This window comes from Cygnus olor, unplaced genomic scaffold, assembly GCF_009769625.2.
Source record: "Cygnus olor isolate bCygOlo1 unplaced genomic scaffold, bCygOlo1.pri.v2 scaffold_156_ctg1, whole genome shotgun sequence".
Lineage (NCBI taxonomy): Eukaryota > Metazoa > Chordata > Aves > Anseriformes > Anatidae > Cygnus > Cygnus olor.
Window position 1 is genome coordinate 1 of NW_024429110.1, and position 18,548 is coordinate 18,548.

Genomic DNA, 18,548 nt, shown 5'->3' on the forward strand with positions numbered 1-18,548 from the left:
CCACCCAGTCCCCCCCCCACCCCGTCACCCACCTCCTGCAGCCCCCCTCCCTATGAGCACCCATGGGTGCCAACACCCCCCCTCACCCCCAACCCACCCCAGACCGGCAGCGCCCCCAGGCGCCCCCCAGGCGCTCACACTGCACGTCGAGGGCGACGCTGGCCTCGAAGGCGAGCGAGGCGTTGGCGAAGGCCACGCTGCAGCCCAGGCGCCGGCCGCCGTCCTCGCGCCGGGGGGCGGAAGCGGAGGAGGCCGAGGAGGACGCGGGCGCCCCCCGAATCCTCGCGCACCTCGCGCCCCGCCGCCCCGGCAGCCCCTCGGCGCCCGCCCAGCCCAGCAGCGGGGGCAGCTCGGGGCAGTTGTCGGGGACGCGGCAGCGCAGCTCCACCTCGGCGCCCGCCACCACCTCGGGGGGCACCTCCAGCACCGGGCGGGCTGGGGGGGGGGAATGGGGAAAGGGAGAGAGACCCCCCGTGTGGGTGGGGGCGGTCGGGGGGGCCGGGGGGCCCCCGGGTCTGCCTCCAAGGGGCCCCCAGCCCCAGCCCCAAGCCCCCTCCCATCATTTCTCCAGCCCCAAACCCTGGTCCCAAGCCCCCTCCTCATGCCCAAGCCCCCTCCCCACCATTCCCCCCTCCCCATCCCCATCCCCAAGCCCCCTCCCCGCCATTTCCCATCCCCAAGCCCCCTCCCCAGTTTCCCTGTCCCCAAACCCCCTCCCCATCCCCCAACCCCAGGCCCCCTCCCCACCGCACCCCCATCCCCAAGCCCCCTCCCCACCGTTTCCCATCCCCAAGCCCCCTCCCCAGTTTCCCTGTCCCCAAACCCCCTCCCCGTCGCCATCCCCAAGCCCCCTCCCCACCATTCCCCCATCCCTAATCCCCATCCCCAAGCCCCCTCCCTGCCATTTCCCATCCCCAAGCCCCCTCCCCACCGTTTCCCATCCCCAAGCCCCCTCCCCACCCCCTTAAGCCCCCCAACCCCTCCGAAAAACTCACCCAGCACCTCCAGCGTGGTGTGCTCGGAGAAGCTGTACTGGTTGTACCCCCCCAGGTCCCCGCGGAAGTAATACTTGCCGGCCAGCTCGGGGCTGAGCCGCGAGAGCCGCAGCGAGCAGTCGCGGAGCCCCGGGTCCCCCAAAAGCTCCGCGCGCCCCGCGAAGCTCTCGTGGACGGCGGCGGGGCGCGAGCGGGCCACCACGGGGGGGTAGCTTTTGGGGTAGGGGCTGCCGAAGTACCAGAGGCCGTGCACGGCGGCGGGGCGCAGCTCCTCGGGGTACTCGAAGCGGCACGGCAGCACCACGCACGTCCCCTCCAGCCCTGCCACCGCCGGCGGCATCCAGGCGGCCCAGGAGCCCCCCCGCGTCCCTAGAAAAGGGGGGGGGGGGGGTCCCCAAGTGTCCCCTGGGGCCGGTAATGGGGTCCCCAATGTCCCTTGCGGCTGGTGACGGGGTCCCCAGGGTCTCCTTGGGCTGCTGAGGGGGTCCCCGAGTGTCGCCTGGGGCTGGTAACGGGGTCCCCAGGGTCTCCTGGGGGTGGTAGGGGGGTCCCCATGGTCCCCTTGGGGCTGCTAAAGGGGTCCCCAGTGCCCCCCGGTCTGGTAATGGGGTCCCCAAGTATCTCCTGGGGCTGCTAAGGGGGTCCCCAGGGTCCCCTTCAGCTGCTAAAGGGGTCCCCAGGTGTCCCTTGGGACCGGTAATGGGGTCCCCAATGTCCCCTGGCTCTGGTAATGGGGTCCCCAGTGCCCCCTTCCACCCTCTAACAGTGTCCCGGCTGTCCCTGGGTCCATTTATGGGGTCCTCAGCACCCCCCGGGTCCATTTACGGTGTCCCCAGCGTCCCCTCGGCCTTCGAACAGGGTCCCAAACGTCCCCCGGGGTCCCCGAGGTTCAGTATCGGGGTCCCCCCACGTGTCCCCCCCCCCCAGTGTCCCCATACCTGGGGGCAGCGGCAGCAGCAGCAGCAGGGCCACCGGCAGGGATGCGACCCCGGCAGGCGCCATGGCAGGGCTGGGGGGGGGGACACAGGGTGACCCCCGCGTCCCCAACGTCCCCCCGATGTCCCACAGCGTCCCCATTGTCCCCCCGCCCTCGCTGCCCCCCCGTTGCCCTCCCCGCTCTCTGTCCCCCCGTTATCCCCCCGCTGTCCCCCATTGTCCCTTGTTGTCTCTGGCCCCCATTGTCCCCTCCTGGCCCCATTGTCCCCATTGTCCCCAGCGGTCCCAGGCGGCGCTGGGGCGGGTGACAGCGCCAGGCACGGCCCCCCACCCGTGTCCCCTTGTCCCCCCATGTCCCCCCTGTTCCCCCAATGTCCCCTCAGGTCCCCTCGTCCCCCCACGTCCCCTCCTCGGGGTCCCCCCACGCTGTGCCACGCGAATTCCTGACGCGCCGCCGGCGTCACCCCCACGGCCCGAGGGACAAAGGGACCTGTGTGTCCCCTCTGTGTCCCCTCTGTGTCCCCCCCGGGTCCCCAGGGTGCCCCCCAGGGCCGGGTCCCCACGGCTCAATGGGGACCTGTGTGTCCCCAGGGGACCCGGTGGCCCGGGGCCCCTTGGGGACATCGGGGACACGGTGGCCATGGGTGGCACGGGGCACCTTGGGGACCTGGTGGCTTTGGGGGGGGTGTGTGTCACAGGGCCCCCTTGGGGACGCTGGGGACTGGGGGGGGGGGTGGCACGGCGCATCCTTGGCTCGGGGCCACCCGGGGAGCCTGGCGGTGCCACCAGCGCCACAAGGGGACATTTGTCCCCAAGCTGATGTCACCCCCAAGTGGGGGGTGGGGGGGGAGGAAAGGGGGGGGGGCGGCCACCTGGGTGCCCAGGATCACGGCAGCGGGGGGCTCACGGCCACCCCCAGGGAACAGGACCCCCCCAGGCCCCCCCACTTGTCCCCAAGCCCCCCCTTGTCCCCAATGCACCCAGACATCCAGCCCCGCCCCGGATTGTCCCCAAACCCCCCCCCGTTGTCCCCAAAAGCACCCAAGAGGGGACCCAGGCACACCCTAGGGGCACCTGGGGACCCCAAAGCCCCCCCCCAGGGGGCCCCCCCGGGCTCTCACCGCTGTGCTGTGGCTGCCCCGGGGGACACCAGTGGCCGGGAGGGGACCCAGGCGGCCGGGTGGTGGCGGGGGCCGGGTGTGAGGCCGGGGGGGGCCGGTGGCAGCCAATATGTAGGGGGGGGGGGGCGGGGGGGGCAGGGCCACCCCACGCCTGGGGCCCGCCCGGATGCTGGCACCGGGCTGTGTCACCCTGTCACCCTGTCACCTCCCCCCAGCAGTGGCCTCGGGTGCCGGGGGGGACGGGGGACAGGCTCCTGCAACCCTTTAGTGCCCCATTGGGGGCAACTGGGAGCACTGGGGGCAACTGGGGGCTGGTAACTGGGGTCCTCCCCTTGCATTTTTACCCCCCCAGGGCCTTTTTTCCCCCTCAGGGCCCTTTATAACTCTCCCCGGACCCTTTTTATCCCCCCCAGGGGCTTTTTGTACCCCCTCCATGGACCTTTTTACCCCCTCAGGGCCCTTTTTACCCCCCCCGGGCCATTTTATCCACCCAGGGCCATTTTTACCCCCTCAGGGGCCTTTTAACCCCCCAGGGTCCTTTTTAACCCCCCTCAGGGCCCTTTTCAACCCCCCTATGGGCCTTGTACGCCCCTTAGGGCCCTTTTTACCCACTGCAGGGCCTTTTTTAACCCCCTAATTGCTTTTCTACCCCTAGAGAGACCTTTTTATCGCCCCAGGGGCTTTTTTAAGCCCCTGAGGTTCCTTTTAATGCTCCTGAGGGCCTTTTTAACCCCCTAAGGCCCCTTTTTACCTCCTCCGGGGCTTTTTTAACCCCCTCAGTGCCCTTTTTACCCCCCAAGGGGCCTCTCATCCACCCCCGGGGGTCTTTTTACCCCCCGACTGCCTTTTTATCCCTCCGAAGTGCCTTTTTACCCCCCAACGGGGTCTTTTTACCCCCTCTCAAGGTCCTTTTTACCCCTCCCAAGTACTTTTTACCTCCCCAAGTGTCTGTTTACCCCCCCCCAGCACTTTTTTACCCCTCCTCGGGGCATTTCCTCCCCCTTCACATCCCCTCAGGGCAGCTCGGGCCAAACTACTGCAGAATTGGGGGCGTTTAGGACCCCCCTCTCACACACAGCGCCCCCAAACCCCCTCTTATCCCTCATAATTAAGGTAGAGAAGTTAATTGAGTATTTGAAGCGTGGGAAAGGGGTGTTCCAACGCGGGAGACTGGGGGGAGCGGGATTTGTTCCCCGTTATTCTCGCCCCGCGCCCTCCCCGCCACCATTTTGGTCGCTCCCACCTGGCCCGCGTCACGTGGGCACCTGCCCGAGGCGGGGCCGCGCGGGCACCTGGACCGTACCACCGCGGTGCGGCCGGGGGGGGCGAGCTGTGAGGGAAGGGTCTCTCCGCCAGCTTCTCCCCCTCCCCGCCCAGAAATGGACCCGCCGGGGGGGTCTTGGACCCCTCCATGTCGCGATTATGGGGGGTGTCCTGTTGTCGATTCCGGCTGGGAGCCGCGTACGGGTCGTGACGCCCCCCCCGTGTCGCGACATGGCCCGGCCCGGCCGCACCTGGCGGCGCTATCGCCCCCGGGCCCGCCGCCATCATGGCCGCCGCCGCCGCCGCCCTCCCGGCGCTGCTGGCGCTGCTGGGCGCCGCCCGGCTGCCCGGTGGGTCGGGGGGGCCGGGGGGGCGGCTGGGCGGCGATTGGGAGGCTGGGGGGGGCAATTATGGGGCAATTAAGGGGGTGGGGGGGGCCTGAGGGGGCAATTGTGGGTCTGGGGGGGGCAATTATGGGGCTGGGAGGGGTCCTGAGGGGGCAATTGTGGGGCGGGGGGGTGCTGAGGGGGCAGTTATTGGGCTGGAGGGGGTCCAGAGGGGGTAATTGAGGGGCTGGGGGGGGTCCTGAGGGGGCAATTGTGGGTCTGGGGGGGTAATTATGGGGCTGGGAGGGGTCCTGAGGGGGCAATTGTGGGGCGGGGGGGGTGCTGAGGGAGCAATTGTTGGGCTGGAGGGGGTCCAGAGGGGGTAATTGAGGGGCTGAGGGGGCAATTGTGGGTCTGGGGGTGGTCCTGAGTGGGCAATTGAGGGGCTGGAGGAGCTATTATTGGTTTGGGGGGGGTCCTGAGAGTGCAATTGAGGGGCTGGGGGGGCAATTTCGGGTCTATGGGGGCTCTGAGGGGGCGGTTGTGGGGCTGGGGGGGGGGTTCTGAGGAAGCAACTGAGGGGCTGGAGGGGCAATTATTGGGTTGGGAGGGGGTCCTGAGGGTGCAATTGAGGGGCTGAGGAGGGCAGTTACGGTGCTGGGAGGGGTCCTAAGGGGGTAAGTGAGGGGCCTGGGGGGCAATTATGGAGCTGGGGTAGGTTCTGAGGGGGCAATTATGGGGCTGGGGGGGCAATGGGGGGTCTAAGGGGGCTCTGAGGGGGCAATTGTGGAGCTGGGGGGAGCAAATGAAGGTCTGGGGGGGCAATTGTTGGTCTGGGGGGACAATTGAGGGGCTGGGGGGGTCCTGAGGGGGCAGTTGTTGGTCTGGGGGGGCAATTGAGGTGCTGGGGGGGGGGGTACTGAGGGAGCAGTGGGGGATTAATTGGGGGATGAAAATTAAAACTCTGGGCTAATTGGAGGGTTGGGGGGCTTCTGGGGCTCAATTAGCGCAGCAGCAGGGTGATATAAAGAATCCTGAAGGGCATTTAGCTGGGGGGGGGGGGGGGGGGGGCATGGGAGGGGGGGGGGGCATAACAGGGCCGGGGGGTGCTGGGGACCCTCAGCACCCCCCCCAGAATAAATCTAACCCCCCCCCCCCCCCCCCCCCGTGGCAGGCCCGGCGGCGGGCATGCAGGTGTGGGTGTCCAACCCCAGCACGGTGGCGCTGCTCTTCCAGCCCGTGGTGCTGCGCTGCAGCTACCAGAGCACGGCCAGCACCCCCCCCATCGTCACCTGGAAGTACAAATCCTTCTGCAGCCCCCGCCTGGGGCTGGGGGGGGGCTCGGCGACCCCCCAGGACCCCAACTCGGCCACCTCAGACTCGGCCACCGCCTGCCCCGACGCCGCCCGCACCGTCCGCATCGTGGCCACCAAGCAGGGCAACGCCGTCACCCTCGGGGACTTCTACCAGGGCCGCAGCGTCACCATCACTGACGGTGGGGGCTTGTTTCGGGGGGGGGGCACCGGGGGGGGGGGCTTTTTTGGGGTGTGGGGGACGCCGGGGGGGGAATTTTGAGGGGGTTACGAGGGGCTGGTGGGGTGATATGGGGTTGGGTGGGTGTCACGGAGAGGCTGCAAAGTTGTTTGGGGAGGCTTCAGGAACGTGGGGGGGGGGGGGGGGCACCTGGGTGTCCTGGGGGGGTCAGGGGCACCCAAGGGTGGCTGGGGGGGGGTGACCTGGGCGCCGCCCCCCCCCCTGCAGGAGCGGAGCTGAGCCTGGGGCCGGCAGCGTGGGGGGACAGCGGGGTCTACGTCTGCACCGTCACCTCTGCCCAGGACCTGGAGGGCAACAACGAGGCCGTGGCCGAGCTGGTGGTGCTGGGTGAGCGACTGGGGGCAACTGGGAGCACTGGGAGGAACTGGGAGCGCCGGGAAAAGGGGCACTGGGGCGGGTCGGGCGGCACTGGGAGCGCTGGGAAGGAGGCACTGGGGAGGCTCGGGCTGGTTTTGGGGCACTGGGAGCCCAGCGCAGCGCCCGGGGTGGGGGGCGTGGGGCCCCCCTGGATGCCTGGGTCCTTCGGGGGGGGGGGGGGGGGGGGGGGGGCGAGGGTCTGCGGTGACCCCCCCCCGTGTCCCTTGTGCCCTGCAGCGTCCCTCCCGGAGGCCACCGAGCTCTTGCCGGGCGCCCAGCTGGGGCCACTGCCAGGTACGGACCCAGGCCTCCGGGGACCCCCGGGGGGGGGGGGAGGCTTTTGGGGAGCTTTAGGGTCACGGGGGGGGGAGGGGGGGGGGTCAGGATATTGGGACCCCCCCGGTGACCCCCCCCCGCTGTCCCCCAGACTGGCTCTTCGTGGTGCTGGTGGCGCTGGGCGCGGCGCTGGTGGCGCTGGTGCTGGGGCTGTGCTGGTGCCAGTGCTGCCCCCACACGTGCTGCTGCTACGTGCGCTGCCCCTGCTGTCCCCAGCGCTGCTGCTGCCCCGAGGCCCGTGAGTGTCGCTGGGGGGGGGCCTGGGGGGGAGGGGGTTTGGGGGGGCCACCTGGAGCTCCTTGGGTTTTTTTGGGGGGGGTTTCTGGGCGTTTGGGGTCTTTTTAGGGGGGACGGGGGGGCTTCTTGCGTGCCTTGGTCCCTTTTTTTGGGGAGGGGGTCACACCTTATTCCCTTTTTTGGGGGGGTTCCTTGACCTTTAGGGGGGGCTTTTTGGGGTCCTGGGGTCCGCACGGAGCTCCTGTGGTTTTTTTTTGGGGGGGAGGGTTCTGGGTGCCTGGGGCCCTTCTGGGGGGGGGACAGGAGGGCTTCTTGTACACTTTGATCCCTTTTTTTGGGGGGGTCCGTCGATCTGGGGGGGGCTTTTGGGGTTCCTGGGGTCTGCCTGGATTTCCTGGTGTTTCTGTGGAGGGGTCTCTTGACCTGGGGGGGGGGGGTTCGGGGTATCCCTGTTCTCCTGTCAGTAGGGGGCGCTTCTGGGTGCCTCTTTTGGGGGCGGATAAGGCGGTTCTTTGACACCTCAGCCCCTTTTTTGGGGGGTCCTTGAGCCGGGGGGGGCTTTTTGGGGTATCCCCATTCCCCTTTTATTTGTGGGGGGGCTTCTGGGTGCCTGGTTCTCTTTTGGAGGGGGGGGGGGGCAGGGGGCTTCTTGCACACCTTGATCCCTTTCTGGGGCGGTCCCGGATGCCCCCCACATGGTGCTGGGGGTTTTTTTGGGGGGGACGCCCAGGCTCACCCCCTGCCCCCCCCCGCAGTGTACCTGGCGGGGAAGGCAGCCACCTCGGGGGCGGGCAGCGTTTACGGGGGGCTCTACGCGCCCCCCAAGGGCCCCGCCCCAGCTGCCATAGCCCTGGGACCCATCGGCAATGGCTACAGCTACAGCGGCGCCTCAGGTGAGTGCCGGGGGGGGGGGGGACAATTGTGGGACCCCCCAAATTTTGGGGTGCGGGGGGGGTCAGTAGTGGCCCCCCCCCCCCCCATTTTGGGGTCTCACTGACCCCCCCCCCCCGAACCCCTCCCCAGTGAGTGGTCACAGCTCCCAGGTGCCCCTGCTCCGTGACACGGACAGCAACCTCGGATCAGGTAAAATTGGGGGGATTAATTGACAGCTGTCAATCATTTTGGGGTTGATTGACAGCTGTCAGTCATTTGGGGGGTGATTGACAGGGGGCGTTTGCCTGTCACTGGGCGCCTGAGTGGGGCGGGAAGCTAAGCAGGGTCGGCTGCGTTGTGGGGCTGGATGGGAGACCTCTCTGTGTATTTCGGGGGTGGGCTGGACCCCTGAGCCCCGTCCCCGCCCCCCATTTCCCTCCCCTGACCCCCCCGGTCCCCGCAGGCCCCCCCGCGCCCCCCGCCTCCATGCGGGTCCTGCGCTACCTCGAGGACGAGCTCAACGCCTTCGAGCCCCGTGGCCGCTACCCCCCCTCGGGGGCAGGTGGGTTGATTTGGGGGGGGGGGGGCAATTGGGAGCCTGGGAGGGGGGGCAGTTGCCTCCCCCAGGGACTTGTTTGACCCCAACATCTACCCCCCACCTCAAATGTTCTTTTTTTTGTTCCTATTTCCTATGTTCCCCCCCCGAGCATTAAACCCCCACCTCCCCCCTTTTCCCCCTCTCCGAGGACATCAGTCCTTGCTCTTGACCATTTTGCCCCCCCCCAAAACCCATTTTTTTCCCCAAAATTCCCCCCCAGGTGCCCCCAGTGACATCAGCTCCCTGCACGAAGCCCCTGATGCCTGGGTCCCCCGGGGGCGCCCCGCATCCCCCCCCCGCAGCCGCTCCCCGCCCCGGGGCCGCTGGCACTCGGTCGAGGATTTGGGGAGCTCCAGGGGGGGCTCGCCGCCCCCCTCCCGGCCCCGCTCCCGTTCCCGTGACGATCTCCTGGGGGGGGCCGCGCCCCTCCCGCGCCTTCCCCCCGTCGGCCCCCCCGGGCCTCCCCGGCGTCTGCGCAAGGTGAGGGGGGGTAAGAGGGGTCTGGGGGGGGGGGAGGCTATTTTAGGGAGTCTGGGGGTGTTTTGGGGGTATGTGGGGGGGCCCTTGAACTATGGGGGGGGCCTGGGGTGTCTACTGGGGCTCCAGCCTTCCCCACTGATCCCTCCCTTAATTTCTGCCCCCCAGAATGATGCCATGAGCCGTGAGAGCCTGGTGGTGTGAAGGGAAGGAAGCCGCCCCCCCCCCCGAGGATGTCTGGGGTCCCTCCCCCCCGCGAGACATCGGGGTGTCATTGCTCCCCCCCGTGCCGGCGCGGGGGGGTCCCAGTGTCCCCGGGGGGCTGGGATCTTCTGGGGCTATTTTGGGGTTTTTTAGTGCCTTTTTGGGGGTGCCCCCCACCCCTTGCTCAGGGCTTTGTACAAAATAAAGGTTTTAGAATAAAAACGAGCTGGTGGCTGTTTGGGGGGGGTGGTGGATGTGCTGTGCCCCCCCCCCCCCCTTCCCCCCGCCGGTGACTTGGCAATTTTTGGAGGTCAGTGAAGGGGGGGGCGGGGCCTGGCCGGTGGCATCGCATCAGCATCGCATGGCTGCACCGGGGCACGCGGCAGCGCCGGGTGCTGTGCCGCTGCTGCGTCTGCACCCCGGTGCTGTGCTGCTGCTGCTGCGTTTGCATTGCTGCATTGTGTTGTTGCGTCGCTCTGCTGCGTTGCGTCCTGACAGCCGCGTTGTGTTGCTGCACTGCATTGCTGCAGCTGTGCTTTTATTGGTGCGTTTGCACTGCCACATTGCACCCGTGCGCCTGCATTTGCATTACGGTGTTGCATCTTTGCAGCTGCGTTTCCGCTGAGGTATGGCACCCCTGCAGCTCCATCTGCACTGTTGCATTACATCCTTGCAGGTGCGTTTGCGTTGCTGCATCGTGCCCCTGCAGCTTTATTTGCATTGCACTGCCACATTGCACTCCTGCAGCTGCATTTGCACTGCTGCTTTGCCCTGCTGCAGCTGCGTTTGCATTGCATTGTTGCATTGTGGCCCTGCAGCTGCATCGTGCTGTTGCACTGCACTCCTGCAGCCGTATTTGCAGTGCAGCATTGCACCCTGGCAGCTGCATTGCATGCTCTGCAACTTTATTTGCATTGTGGCATTGCATCCTTGCAGCTGCATTTGCACCACTGCATTGTGCCCAGCAGCTGCATTCTCATGGCATTGCAGCATCGCACCCCTGCAGCTTTATTTGCATCACAGCATTGCACCCTGCAGCTGCATTTAGCTTGCTGCATCACGGTGCCGTGTTGCACGCCTGCAGCTGCATTGCACGGCTGCTTTGCACCCTGCGGCTTTATTTGCAGTTTCACTGCACCCCTGCAGCAGCATTTGCCTTGCGTTGCTGCTTTTGCACCCCAACAGTTTCGTCAGGCCCTCGTGCATCGCCTCATGCCCCCCCATGACGTCACGCCGCCCCCATGACGTCACAGTCCCCCGTTACATCACGGCTCCCCCTCCCTGTGCTGCGGGGCGCCGCGGGTCCCGCTCTGCGCATGCGCGGGGCAGGGGTCCGGCAGGGAGGGGGGAGCGCCGAGCGCGTGCCGCGGCGCGTGAAGCCGCCCCGCCTCTCTCCCCCCCTTCCCCGCGCAGGCGCAGAAGGAGCCGGCCGGCGAGGGGGGCGTGGCCGGGCCCGGCAGGGGGCGTGGCCAGAGGGTATAAAAGGGGGAGGCGCGGCGGCGGCGCCGCATTCGACGCCCGGCGGCGCGGGAAGGGGGAGGCGCAGGTGGGGGGGGGGGGCCGCGGCGGGGGGGGGGGGAGAAATTGGGGCCGGGGGAGGCAGTTTGGGGCCGTGGGAGGGCCGTGAGGGGGTAATTGGTGCCGGGGGGGGGTTTGGGGAAACCGTGGGGATTCCGGGGGGGGGGGGGCGGGATTTGGGGAGGGGGCTTGGGGGGGGGGCGAGGGGTATGGGAGGGTTTTGGGGAGGGGAGAGAGTTTGGGGGGCTTTGGGGGGGTTGGGGGGGGCAGGGGCTGGGGGGAAGTTGGGGAGGGGGTTTTGGGGGTGGTCCGGTGGGGGAGCTGGGGCTGGGGGGGGACATTGGGGACCAAGTGACAGCAGGGGGGGGACAAGAGGGGGGAGATGGAGATGTTGGGGGGGGATGGAGACATTTGGGGGGGTCCTCAGGGGGAGCTGCGGCTGGGGGGGGGACTTTAGGGACCGAGTGACAGCGGGGGGTGGGGGAGGCAAGGTCGCCACGTCCCCCCCCTCCCCCTCGTCCCCTGTCCCCTCCCTGGCGGCGGTGGCACTGGCGGACATGCGGAGCAGCCTCGTGCCCCCCCCAACCCCCCCCCGTGACATCAGCGCCGCATCCACCCCTCCCCAACCCCCCCCCCCAATGCCACAGCGGTGACACCGCGCGTGTCCCCCCCCCCGGTCCCCCCCCGGTGCCATCTGCCACCGCTCAAAGCCGATCAGGGGCTTAGAGCCAGGGGGGGCACTGCGGTGTCACCCCCCCCCCTTGTCCCCCCCCAGGGGCACGCAGTCGGTTGCCATGGCGGAGCTCACCATCGGCATCAATGGGTAAGACCCCCCAGCTGCTAATTACCTCCCCCAGATGCTAATTAGCCCCTCACACCACTAATTACCCCCACACACTACTAATTACCCCCCTTTACTATTCATTAATTGCACTTCACCATGGTTGTTCCTCCTCCTAATGAACTTTTTTCTTGTCCTCTCTTTGAAATCATTTCCTTAATTATCCTATTGCCCCCCCCAAATTAATTAAACCCCCCCTCGTTAATTAATCACAGCTTTGGCCGCATCGGGCGCCTGGTGCTGCGCGCCTGCCTGGAGAAGGGGCTGCGCGTGGTGGCCATCAACGACCCCTTCATCGACCTCAACTACATGGTGAGGGAGGGCCGGGGGAAACAGGGACCCCCCACACCCAATTAACACCCCCCCCCTAATTAATACCCCCCCCCAGGTGTATATGTTCAAGTACGATTCCACCCACGGGCGCTTCGGGGGCGAGGTGAAGGCGGAGGATGGGAAGCTGGTGGTGGACGGCGCCGAGATCAGCGTCTTCCAGTGGTGGGGGGGGCGTTGGGGACATGGGAGGGGCTTTGGGGACACCTCCGGGGGGGGCAAGGGGCTGGGGGGACATCGGGGTGGGTGCTGGGGTTGGTGTCCTGGGGGGACATTGGGACATTGGGGGGGGGGACACCGGGAGCAGGGTTTTCCAGTGGCGGGGGGGCATTGGGGACATGGGGGAGGGACCTTGGGGACACCTTGCGGGGGGGACAAGGGGGTGGTGGGGGCAGTGTCTTCGTTGGGGGGGACATCGGGGAGGGGTTGACACCAAGAGCAGCACCCTCCAGTGGGACAGGGGGACATGGGGGGGGGAGGTCAGAGGTGCCCCAGGGACTTTGAGGGGGGGGCTCCGTGGGTGTCCCCCCCCTGTGTCACCGTCCTTGTCACCTTTGTCCCCAGCATGAAGCCCAGCGAGATCCCCTGGGGTGACGCGGGCGCCCTCTACGTGGTGGAGTCCACCGGGGTCTTCCTCACCGTCGACAAGGCCTCGGCGAGTGTCACTGTCACCAGCGGGGGGCACGGGGACGCGAGGGGGGGGGGACAGCCCTTGGGGACGGGGTTTGGTGGCCCTCAAGGCTTGGAATTGGTGGCCCTTGGGGACAGGGGCTGGTGGCCCTCAGGGAGAAGAGCTGGTGGCCCTCAAGACTGGGAGTCGGTGGCCCGTGGGGATGGGAACTGGTGGCCCTTAGGGATGGGAACTGGTGGCCCTTAGGAACAGGGGTGGCCACCTTTGGGGTTGGGAGCTGGTGGCCCTTGAGAATGGGAGCTGGTGGCCCTGGGGGATGGGATTTGGTGGCCCTTGGGGACATGTTGGTGACACCCCGTCCCCCCCAGGCCCACCTGCAGGGCGGCGCGCGGCGCGTGGTGATCAGCGCCCCGTCCCCCGACGCCCCCATGTTTGTCATGGGGGTCAACGAGGACGCCTACGACCCCGCCACCATGCCGGTGGTCAGGTGAGGTGGGGGACCGAGGTGGGGACACCCTGGGGACAGCGGCGTCCCCGCGCTGACGTCCCCCCCCCCGTGTCCCCAGCAACGCCTCGTGCACCACCAACTGCCTGGCGCCGCTGGCCAAGGTCGTCCACGACAACTTCGGCATCGTCGAGGGGCTGATGGTGAGCGGGTCCCCAGGGCTGGTGGCACGTCCCCCGGGGCTGGTGGCACATCCCCAGGGCTGGTGGCACGTCCCCGACGTGTCCCCGTGTCCCCAGACCACGGTGCACGCCTACACGGCCACCCAGAAGACGGTGGACGGGCCCTCGGGCAAAGCGTGGCGCGACGGCCGCGGCGCCCACCAGAACATCATCCCCGCCGCCACCGGCGCCGCCAAGGCCGTGGGCAAGGTCATCCCCGAGCTCAACGGGTGCGTGTCACCTCCCTGTCCCCTTGTGTCACCTCCTGTCCCCTCCTTGGCACCTCCTGCCGCCTCCCCGCCACCGCCGTGGTGCTGGTGGGGGGCTTCTGGCCACGGGGCGCTCATCCTGGGGGGCTTTGGGGTGTCACCGGGGTGTCCCCAAGGTGTCATGACATCCCTGGGCTGTTCCAGAGGTGCCACCGTGTCCCTAAGGTGTCACCAAGGTGTCCCCATGTCCCCTAGGGGATGGCAGGGTGGAGATCCGGGTGCAAGTTGTGGTCTCCACGTGCCACCACTGGGCCTTGCTGGGGGTCCCCCAGGTGTCCCTGTGTCCCCAAGGGGATGGCAGGGTGGAGACCCTGCTCCCCACGCGCCACCACTGTCCTCCCTGGAGGTCCCCGAGGTGTCCCTGGGGCGCACCCCAGGGTGCCACTCTCGGCTCCGGGTGCCACCCCGGTGTCCCCCCGCTGTCCCCTTTGTCCCCAGGCGGCTGACGGGGATGGCGTTCCGCGTGCCGGTGGCTGACGTCTCGGTGGTGGACCTGACGTGCCGCCTGGCGACCCCCGCCTCCTACGGGGACATCAAGGACGCTGTCAAGCGCGCGGCCGCCGGGCCGCTGGCCGGGATCCTGGGCTACACCGAGGACCAGGTTGGGGACATCGGGGGGGGGGGGGGTGTGGAGTTTGGGGACATGGGGATGTTGGGGACCCCCGAGGGTGATGCCGCCGTCCCCAGGTGGTGTCGTCGGACTTCGTGGGTGACAGCCACTCGTCCATCTTCGATGCTGCCGCCGGCATCGCCCTGAGTGACAACTTCGTCAAGCTGGTGGCGTGGTGCGTCCCTGTCCCCGCCCCTGCATGTCCCTGAGGGGTGGCACCGTATGTGTCCCCCCCCGGTGTGTGACACTGCCCCTTGTTCCCCTGCAGGTACGACAACGAGTACGGGTACAGCAACCGCGTGGCCGACCTGCTGAGCCACATCTACTCCCGGGAGATCTGAGCGCCACCGTGTCCCCGTGTCCCCCACCGTCACCATGTCCCCCTGTCACCAGGACCCCCCCAGTCGTGCCCCTACAGTCACTGGGACACCCAAGTCGTGTCCCCATATCCCCCTGAGTCGTGTCCCTGCTGTCACCGTGTCCCCCCACTCGTGTCACGGTGTCCACACTGTCACCGTGTCCCCCTGGTTGTTTCCCCAGTGTCACTGTGGCACCCCGGTAGTGTCACTGTGACCCCCGGTCATGTCCCCAGTGTCACCAGGACGCCCCCAGTTGTGTCCCCACTGTCACCGGGGCACCCCACTTGTGTCCCTGTGTTCCCCCCCCCGTGTCCCAATGTCCCCATCCTGTCCCCCCCCCCAGTGTCCCCAGGCTGTCCCCCACCCCCCCGGGCTGTCCCCAGCCCCCCCCCCAATAAAGCTCCCACCCATGACTGTGTCCCGTGTGGTGCTGGTGCTGTGTGGGGGGCGTGGCCTCACGGAGAGGGGGCGTGGCCTCGCGTTGCTGCGGGGTATAGACTTGCTGAGGGGGCGTGGCCTCATTAGGAGGGGCTTGGCGTTCCGGGGGGCGTGGCCTCACGGCGGGGGCGTGGCGTCGCCTCGGGGGGTAGACTCGCTGCGTGGGGGTGTGCCCAAGGGGCTTCTGACGTCACGGAGGGCGTGGCTCCGCCGCGGCGCGGGGCGCGCTGGGAGTTGTAGTCCCGCGGGGGCGGGGCCTTCCCGCCGTGCCCCGCGCTGGGGATGGGTGGGGGAGGGGGAGGCGCGTCCCCGTGCGCGTCCCCGCGGCCGTGGCCGGTGCCCGGCGCGTGCCCGGCGCCATGACGCTGTTCCACTTCGGGAACTGCTTCGCCCTGGCTTACTTCCCCTACTTCATCACCTACAAGTGCAGCGGGCTGTGCGTGCGGGCGGGGGGCACTGGGAGGCACTGGGCCTTACTGGGAGGGGACCGGGAGGGACTGGGAGGGCGCTGGGAGGGGACTGGGGGGCGCTGGGAGGGACTGGGAGGGGACTGGGGGGCGCTGGGCCTTACTGGGAGAGGGCTGGGAGGGAATGGGAAGGGACTGGGGGGCACTGGGAGGGACTGGGGAGAGACTGGGGGTCTCTGGGCCTTACTGGGAGGGAGTGGGAAGGGACTGGGGGGCACTGGGAGGGACTGGGGAGAGACTGGGGGTATCTGAGCCTTACTGGGAGGGACTGGAATGGACTGGGGAAGGCCTGGGAGGGACTGAGAAAGGGCTGGGGGAGACTGGGTTGTACTGGGAGGGGGGCAGGAGCACTGGAGGGGGACCAGGAGGGACTGGTGCGTACTGGGAGGCGGCTAAGAGGGAGTGGGGAGGGACTGGGAGGCACTGGGTTGCACTGGGAGGGATTGGAGGGGGGGATTAGAGGAGATTGGGAGGGACTGGGGGGGCACTGGGGAAGGTTGGGGTGCCCTCGGAGGGGGGACTGGGAGGTGCGAGCAGGGATGCTGTAGGACAGGGGTGTACTGGGAGGAGACTGGGGCAAACTGGGGACACGGGGAAGGGCACACAGGTAAACTGGGACGCACTGGGGGAAAGCAGAGGGGCACTGGGGGGCGCGGGACGTGAGGGCACTGGGGGGAACTGGGCATCCCGAGGGGCTCCTGGGTGGGCTGGGGGGGGCTGTTACTGGTGAGCACTGGGACGTACTGGGATTTACTGGTCCTGTGCACCGCAGCTCGGAGTACAGCGCCTTCTGGCGCTGTGTGCAGGCGGGAGCCACCTACCTGCTGGTGCAGCTGGGGAAGGTGAGGCCGGCTCCCTTGGGCGGGGGCGGGCGCGGGGGAGTCCCTGGGGGCCTGGAGGACCCCCCCCCCAAATTTTGAGACCCCCCCCAACCCCCCTTTCCCCCCCCAGATGCTGTTCCTGGCCACCTTCTTCCCCACCTGGGAGGGTCCCTCGGGCGGCTACGACCTGGTGGGGGTAAGTCGGGGGGGGCTATAAGGGAAAAGGGGGTTGTGCCCCCCCCCATACGTTGTGCCCCCCCTATATTTTGTGTGCCTCTCCCCAAGGAGTTCCTGAAGGCCACGGTGGATGTGGCCGACCTGGGGGGGCTGCAGCTGGCGCTGGGCCGGGGCGCGGGGAAGGGGGAGCACCGCATCCTGGTGGCCGCCATGGGCTGGGCCACGGCCGAGCTGCTCACGTCCCGGTACGTGGTGGGGGCTACGGGGGGCTACAGGGGGGCTGCGGGAACGTATGGACATCTATAAGGGTCCGTGGGGGGCTATATGGGACCCCATGGGGGGCTATAGGGGATTAGTAGGGTTGGAGGAGTCTTAAAGGGGGGTGGTGAGGGGGCTATAGGGAGAGTTGGAGGGTTGTGAGGGGATCTATAGGGGATTTTGGTACCTGTAGGGTGGCTATAAGAGCTTGTAGAGGAATATGGGGTCCTTTGGGAGGGTTACGGGGAGGTCTATAGGGGATTTTGGAGCCTATAGGGTGGCTGTAACAGTCTATAGGAGCTCGCAGGGGAATATGGTGCCCTTTAGGAGGGGCTATGGGGGGGTCTATAGGGGATTTTGGTGCCTATAGGGTGATTGTAAGAGCCTATACGAGTCTGTAGTGGAATATGGGGCCCTTTGGGGGGGGAGTGGGGGCATCTATAGGGACCTGTGATGGATGTGGGAGATGCGGGGGGTGCTATAGGGGGCTGGGGGGGTTCTATAGGGGACTGGGGGGGGGGGGCTATGGGGGGGTTTGGGGCACGTTCCTAGGGTTTTTGGTCCCGCCCCCAGCTGCGTCCCGCTGTGGGTGGGGGCGCGTGGCATCGAGTTCGACTGGCGCCACGTGCAGATGGGGCTGGACTCCAACATCAGCCTGGTAAGGGGGGGGCCTTTTTTTTTTGGTGGGGGGGGGGGGGCAGGAATCCCCGTTTATTGCGGGTGGCGGGGGGGCATCTGCCCCAGGGATGGGGGGCTACAGGGGGCAAATGGGGAGGGCAAAGGGGCAGGGGAAGTGCCCCTGGGGGGGTTATTGTCTTTGAGGGGGGGGGGTTATTGCCCTTAAGGGGGGGGTGTTGTCCTTGGTGGCGTTGTTATTGCTCCTCAGTGGAGATATTGTCCTTGGGGGGGGCTATTTTCCTTAGGGGGGGTGATTATTGCCTTTTGGGGATGGGTTATTGCCTTTAGGGGGAGTTGTTATTGCCCCTAGGCGGGTTTATTACCCCTGGGGTTGGGTTATTGCCCCTGGGGGGGATTTATTGCCCCTGGGGGGGGTGTTATTGCCCTCCCCCCCCCCCCGGTGACGTTGCCCCCCCCCAGGTGCGCCACGTGGCGGCAGCGGCGCTGCTCTGGGCCTCGGGGCGCCACGACCTCCCCCCCCGCCTGCGCCTGCCCCTGGGGGGGCTCCTGGTGGCCGCCGCCTATGAGGGCTTCCTCACCGGGTGGGTGGGGCTTAAAGGGGGCGGGGCCTGGGGAGAATCAGGGGGCAGGGCTTCTTTGGTGGGGTGGGGTTGCCGTGGGGGGGCGGTGGGGCTTCCATGGGGGCGGGGCTTCCTTGGGGTGGGTGGGGCTTCCTTGTTGGGGGTGGGGCTTCTGGGGCTGGGTGGGGCTTATGTGGGGGCTGGAGCTTCTGCTGGGGGTGGGCGGTTCCTTGGAAGTGGGTGGGGCATGTCTCCATAGGGGAGGGGCCTTGGGGCGGGGCTTGAGGGAGGGAGGTGGATCCAGGGCCCAATAGGAAAAGGGAGGGGTGTGGGGGCGGGGCTTGAAAAGGGGGGCGGGGCTTGGTAAAAGGGGCGGTGCTTTGCTAGGGGGCCAGGCTTGGTAAAGAGGGAGGCGGGGCTTGAAGAAGGGGGCGGGGCCTACAAGTTTACTCTGGGGGGCCTCAGTGGGGATGGGCGGGGGCCTTGGCCCCCCGGAGGGGGCGTGCCCCACTGAGGCCCCGCCCCTTTTCCCACAGGTGGGCAGGGCAGGCGCTGGCACTGGGGCCCTGGGGGGCGCTGGGGGTGCGGGCGCTGGGGGCAGCGGCGCTGGGGCTGGGGGCACTGCGGCTGCTGGTGCCCCTCCTGCCCCCCCCCTGAATAAAGCCTACGATGTCCCCGACTCCTTTA

The 18,548-nt window shown here is 68.0% G+C and overlaps 4 protein-coding genes across 7 annotated transcripts; 3 read left to right on the top strand and 1 right to left on the bottom strand.

Annotated features, from left to right (window-relative positions):
- Nucleotides 1-81: 81 nt before the first annotated feature.
- Nucleotides 82-2,013, bottom strand: MAG (myelin associated glycoprotein). Its single transcript, XM_040543667.1, is given in 5 exon segments — nucleotides 82-235; nucleotides 237-310; nucleotides 313-435; nucleotides 996-1,364; nucleotides 1,934-2,013. Coding segments are annotated over 5 exon segments (783 nt in total). The 5' UTR covers nucleotides 1,998-2,013; the 3' UTR covers nucleotide 82.
- Nucleotides 2,014-4,601: 2,588 nt separating this feature from the next.
- LSR (lipolysis stimulated lipoprotein receptor) lies at nucleotides 4,602-9,506 on the top strand. 2 transcript variants are annotated; one of them, XM_040543664.1, is made up of 10 exons: nucleotides 4,602-4,665; nucleotides 5,816-6,136; nucleotides 6,403-6,522; nucleotides 6,790-6,846; nucleotides 6,980-7,126; nucleotides 7,881-8,018; nucleotides 8,149-8,208; nucleotides 8,462-8,560; nucleotides 8,817-9,076; nucleotides 9,242-9,506. In XM_040543664.1, exons 1-10 carry the CDS (start codon nucleotides 4,602-4,604, stop codon nucleotides 9,275-9,277), a joined length of 1,302 nt encoding a protein of 433 aa, XP_040399598.1. In that variant the 3' UTR covers nucleotides 9,278-9,506. The 2 variants fall into 2 exon arrangements, with proteins under 2 accessions (XP_040399598.1, XP_040399599.1); XM_040543665.1 differs by lacking the exon at nucleotides 6,790-6,846 and having other exon boundaries at nucleotides 9,242-9,505.
- Nucleotides 9,507-9,890: 384 nt separating this feature from the next.
- Nucleotides 9,891-14,909, top strand: LOC121063281 (glyceraldehyde-3-phosphate dehydrogenase 2). 3 transcript variants are annotated; one of them, XM_040543662.1, is made up of 11 exons: nucleotides 10,745-10,823; nucleotides 11,571-11,618; nucleotides 11,852-11,948; nucleotides 12,025-12,131; nucleotides 12,531-12,621; nucleotides 12,966-13,084; nucleotides 13,164-13,245; nucleotides 13,342-13,493; nucleotides 13,971-14,133; nucleotides 14,220-14,317; nucleotides 14,411-14,909. In XM_040543662.1, exons 2-11 carry the CDS (start codon nucleotides 11,590-11,592, stop codon nucleotides 14,481-14,483), a joined length of 1,011 nt encoding a protein of 336 aa, XP_040399596.1. In that variant the 5' UTR covers nucleotides 10,745-10,823; nucleotides 11,571-11,589; the 3' UTR covers nucleotides 14,484-14,909. The 3 variants fall into 3 exon arrangements, with proteins under 3 accessions (XP_040399597.1, XP_040399596.1, XP_040399595.1); XM_040543661.1 differs by lacking the exon at nucleotides 14,220-14,317 and having other exon boundaries at nucleotides 14,411-14,614; XM_040543663.1 differs by lacking the exons at nucleotides 10,745-10,823; nucleotides 12,531-12,621; nucleotides 14,220-14,317 and adding an exon at nucleotides 9,891-9,953 and having other exon boundaries at nucleotides 14,411-14,614.
- A 297-nt stretch (nucleotides 14,910-15,206) lies between these two features.
- On the top strand, nucleotides 15,207-18,518 carry TMEM147 (transmembrane protein 147). Its single transcript, XM_040543652.1, has 7 exons — nucleotides 15,207-15,375; nucleotides 16,179-16,248; nucleotides 16,358-16,423; nucleotides 16,513-16,649; nucleotides 17,236-17,320; nucleotides 17,761-17,882; nucleotides 18,398-18,518. The coding sequence occupies exons 1-7, from the start codon at nucleotides 15,299-15,301 to the stop codon at nucleotides 18,516-18,518; spliced, it is 678 nt and encodes a 225-aa protein (XP_040399586.1). The 5' UTR covers nucleotides 15,207-15,298.
- The last annotated feature ends 30 nt before the right edge of the window (nucleotides 18,519-18,548 follow it).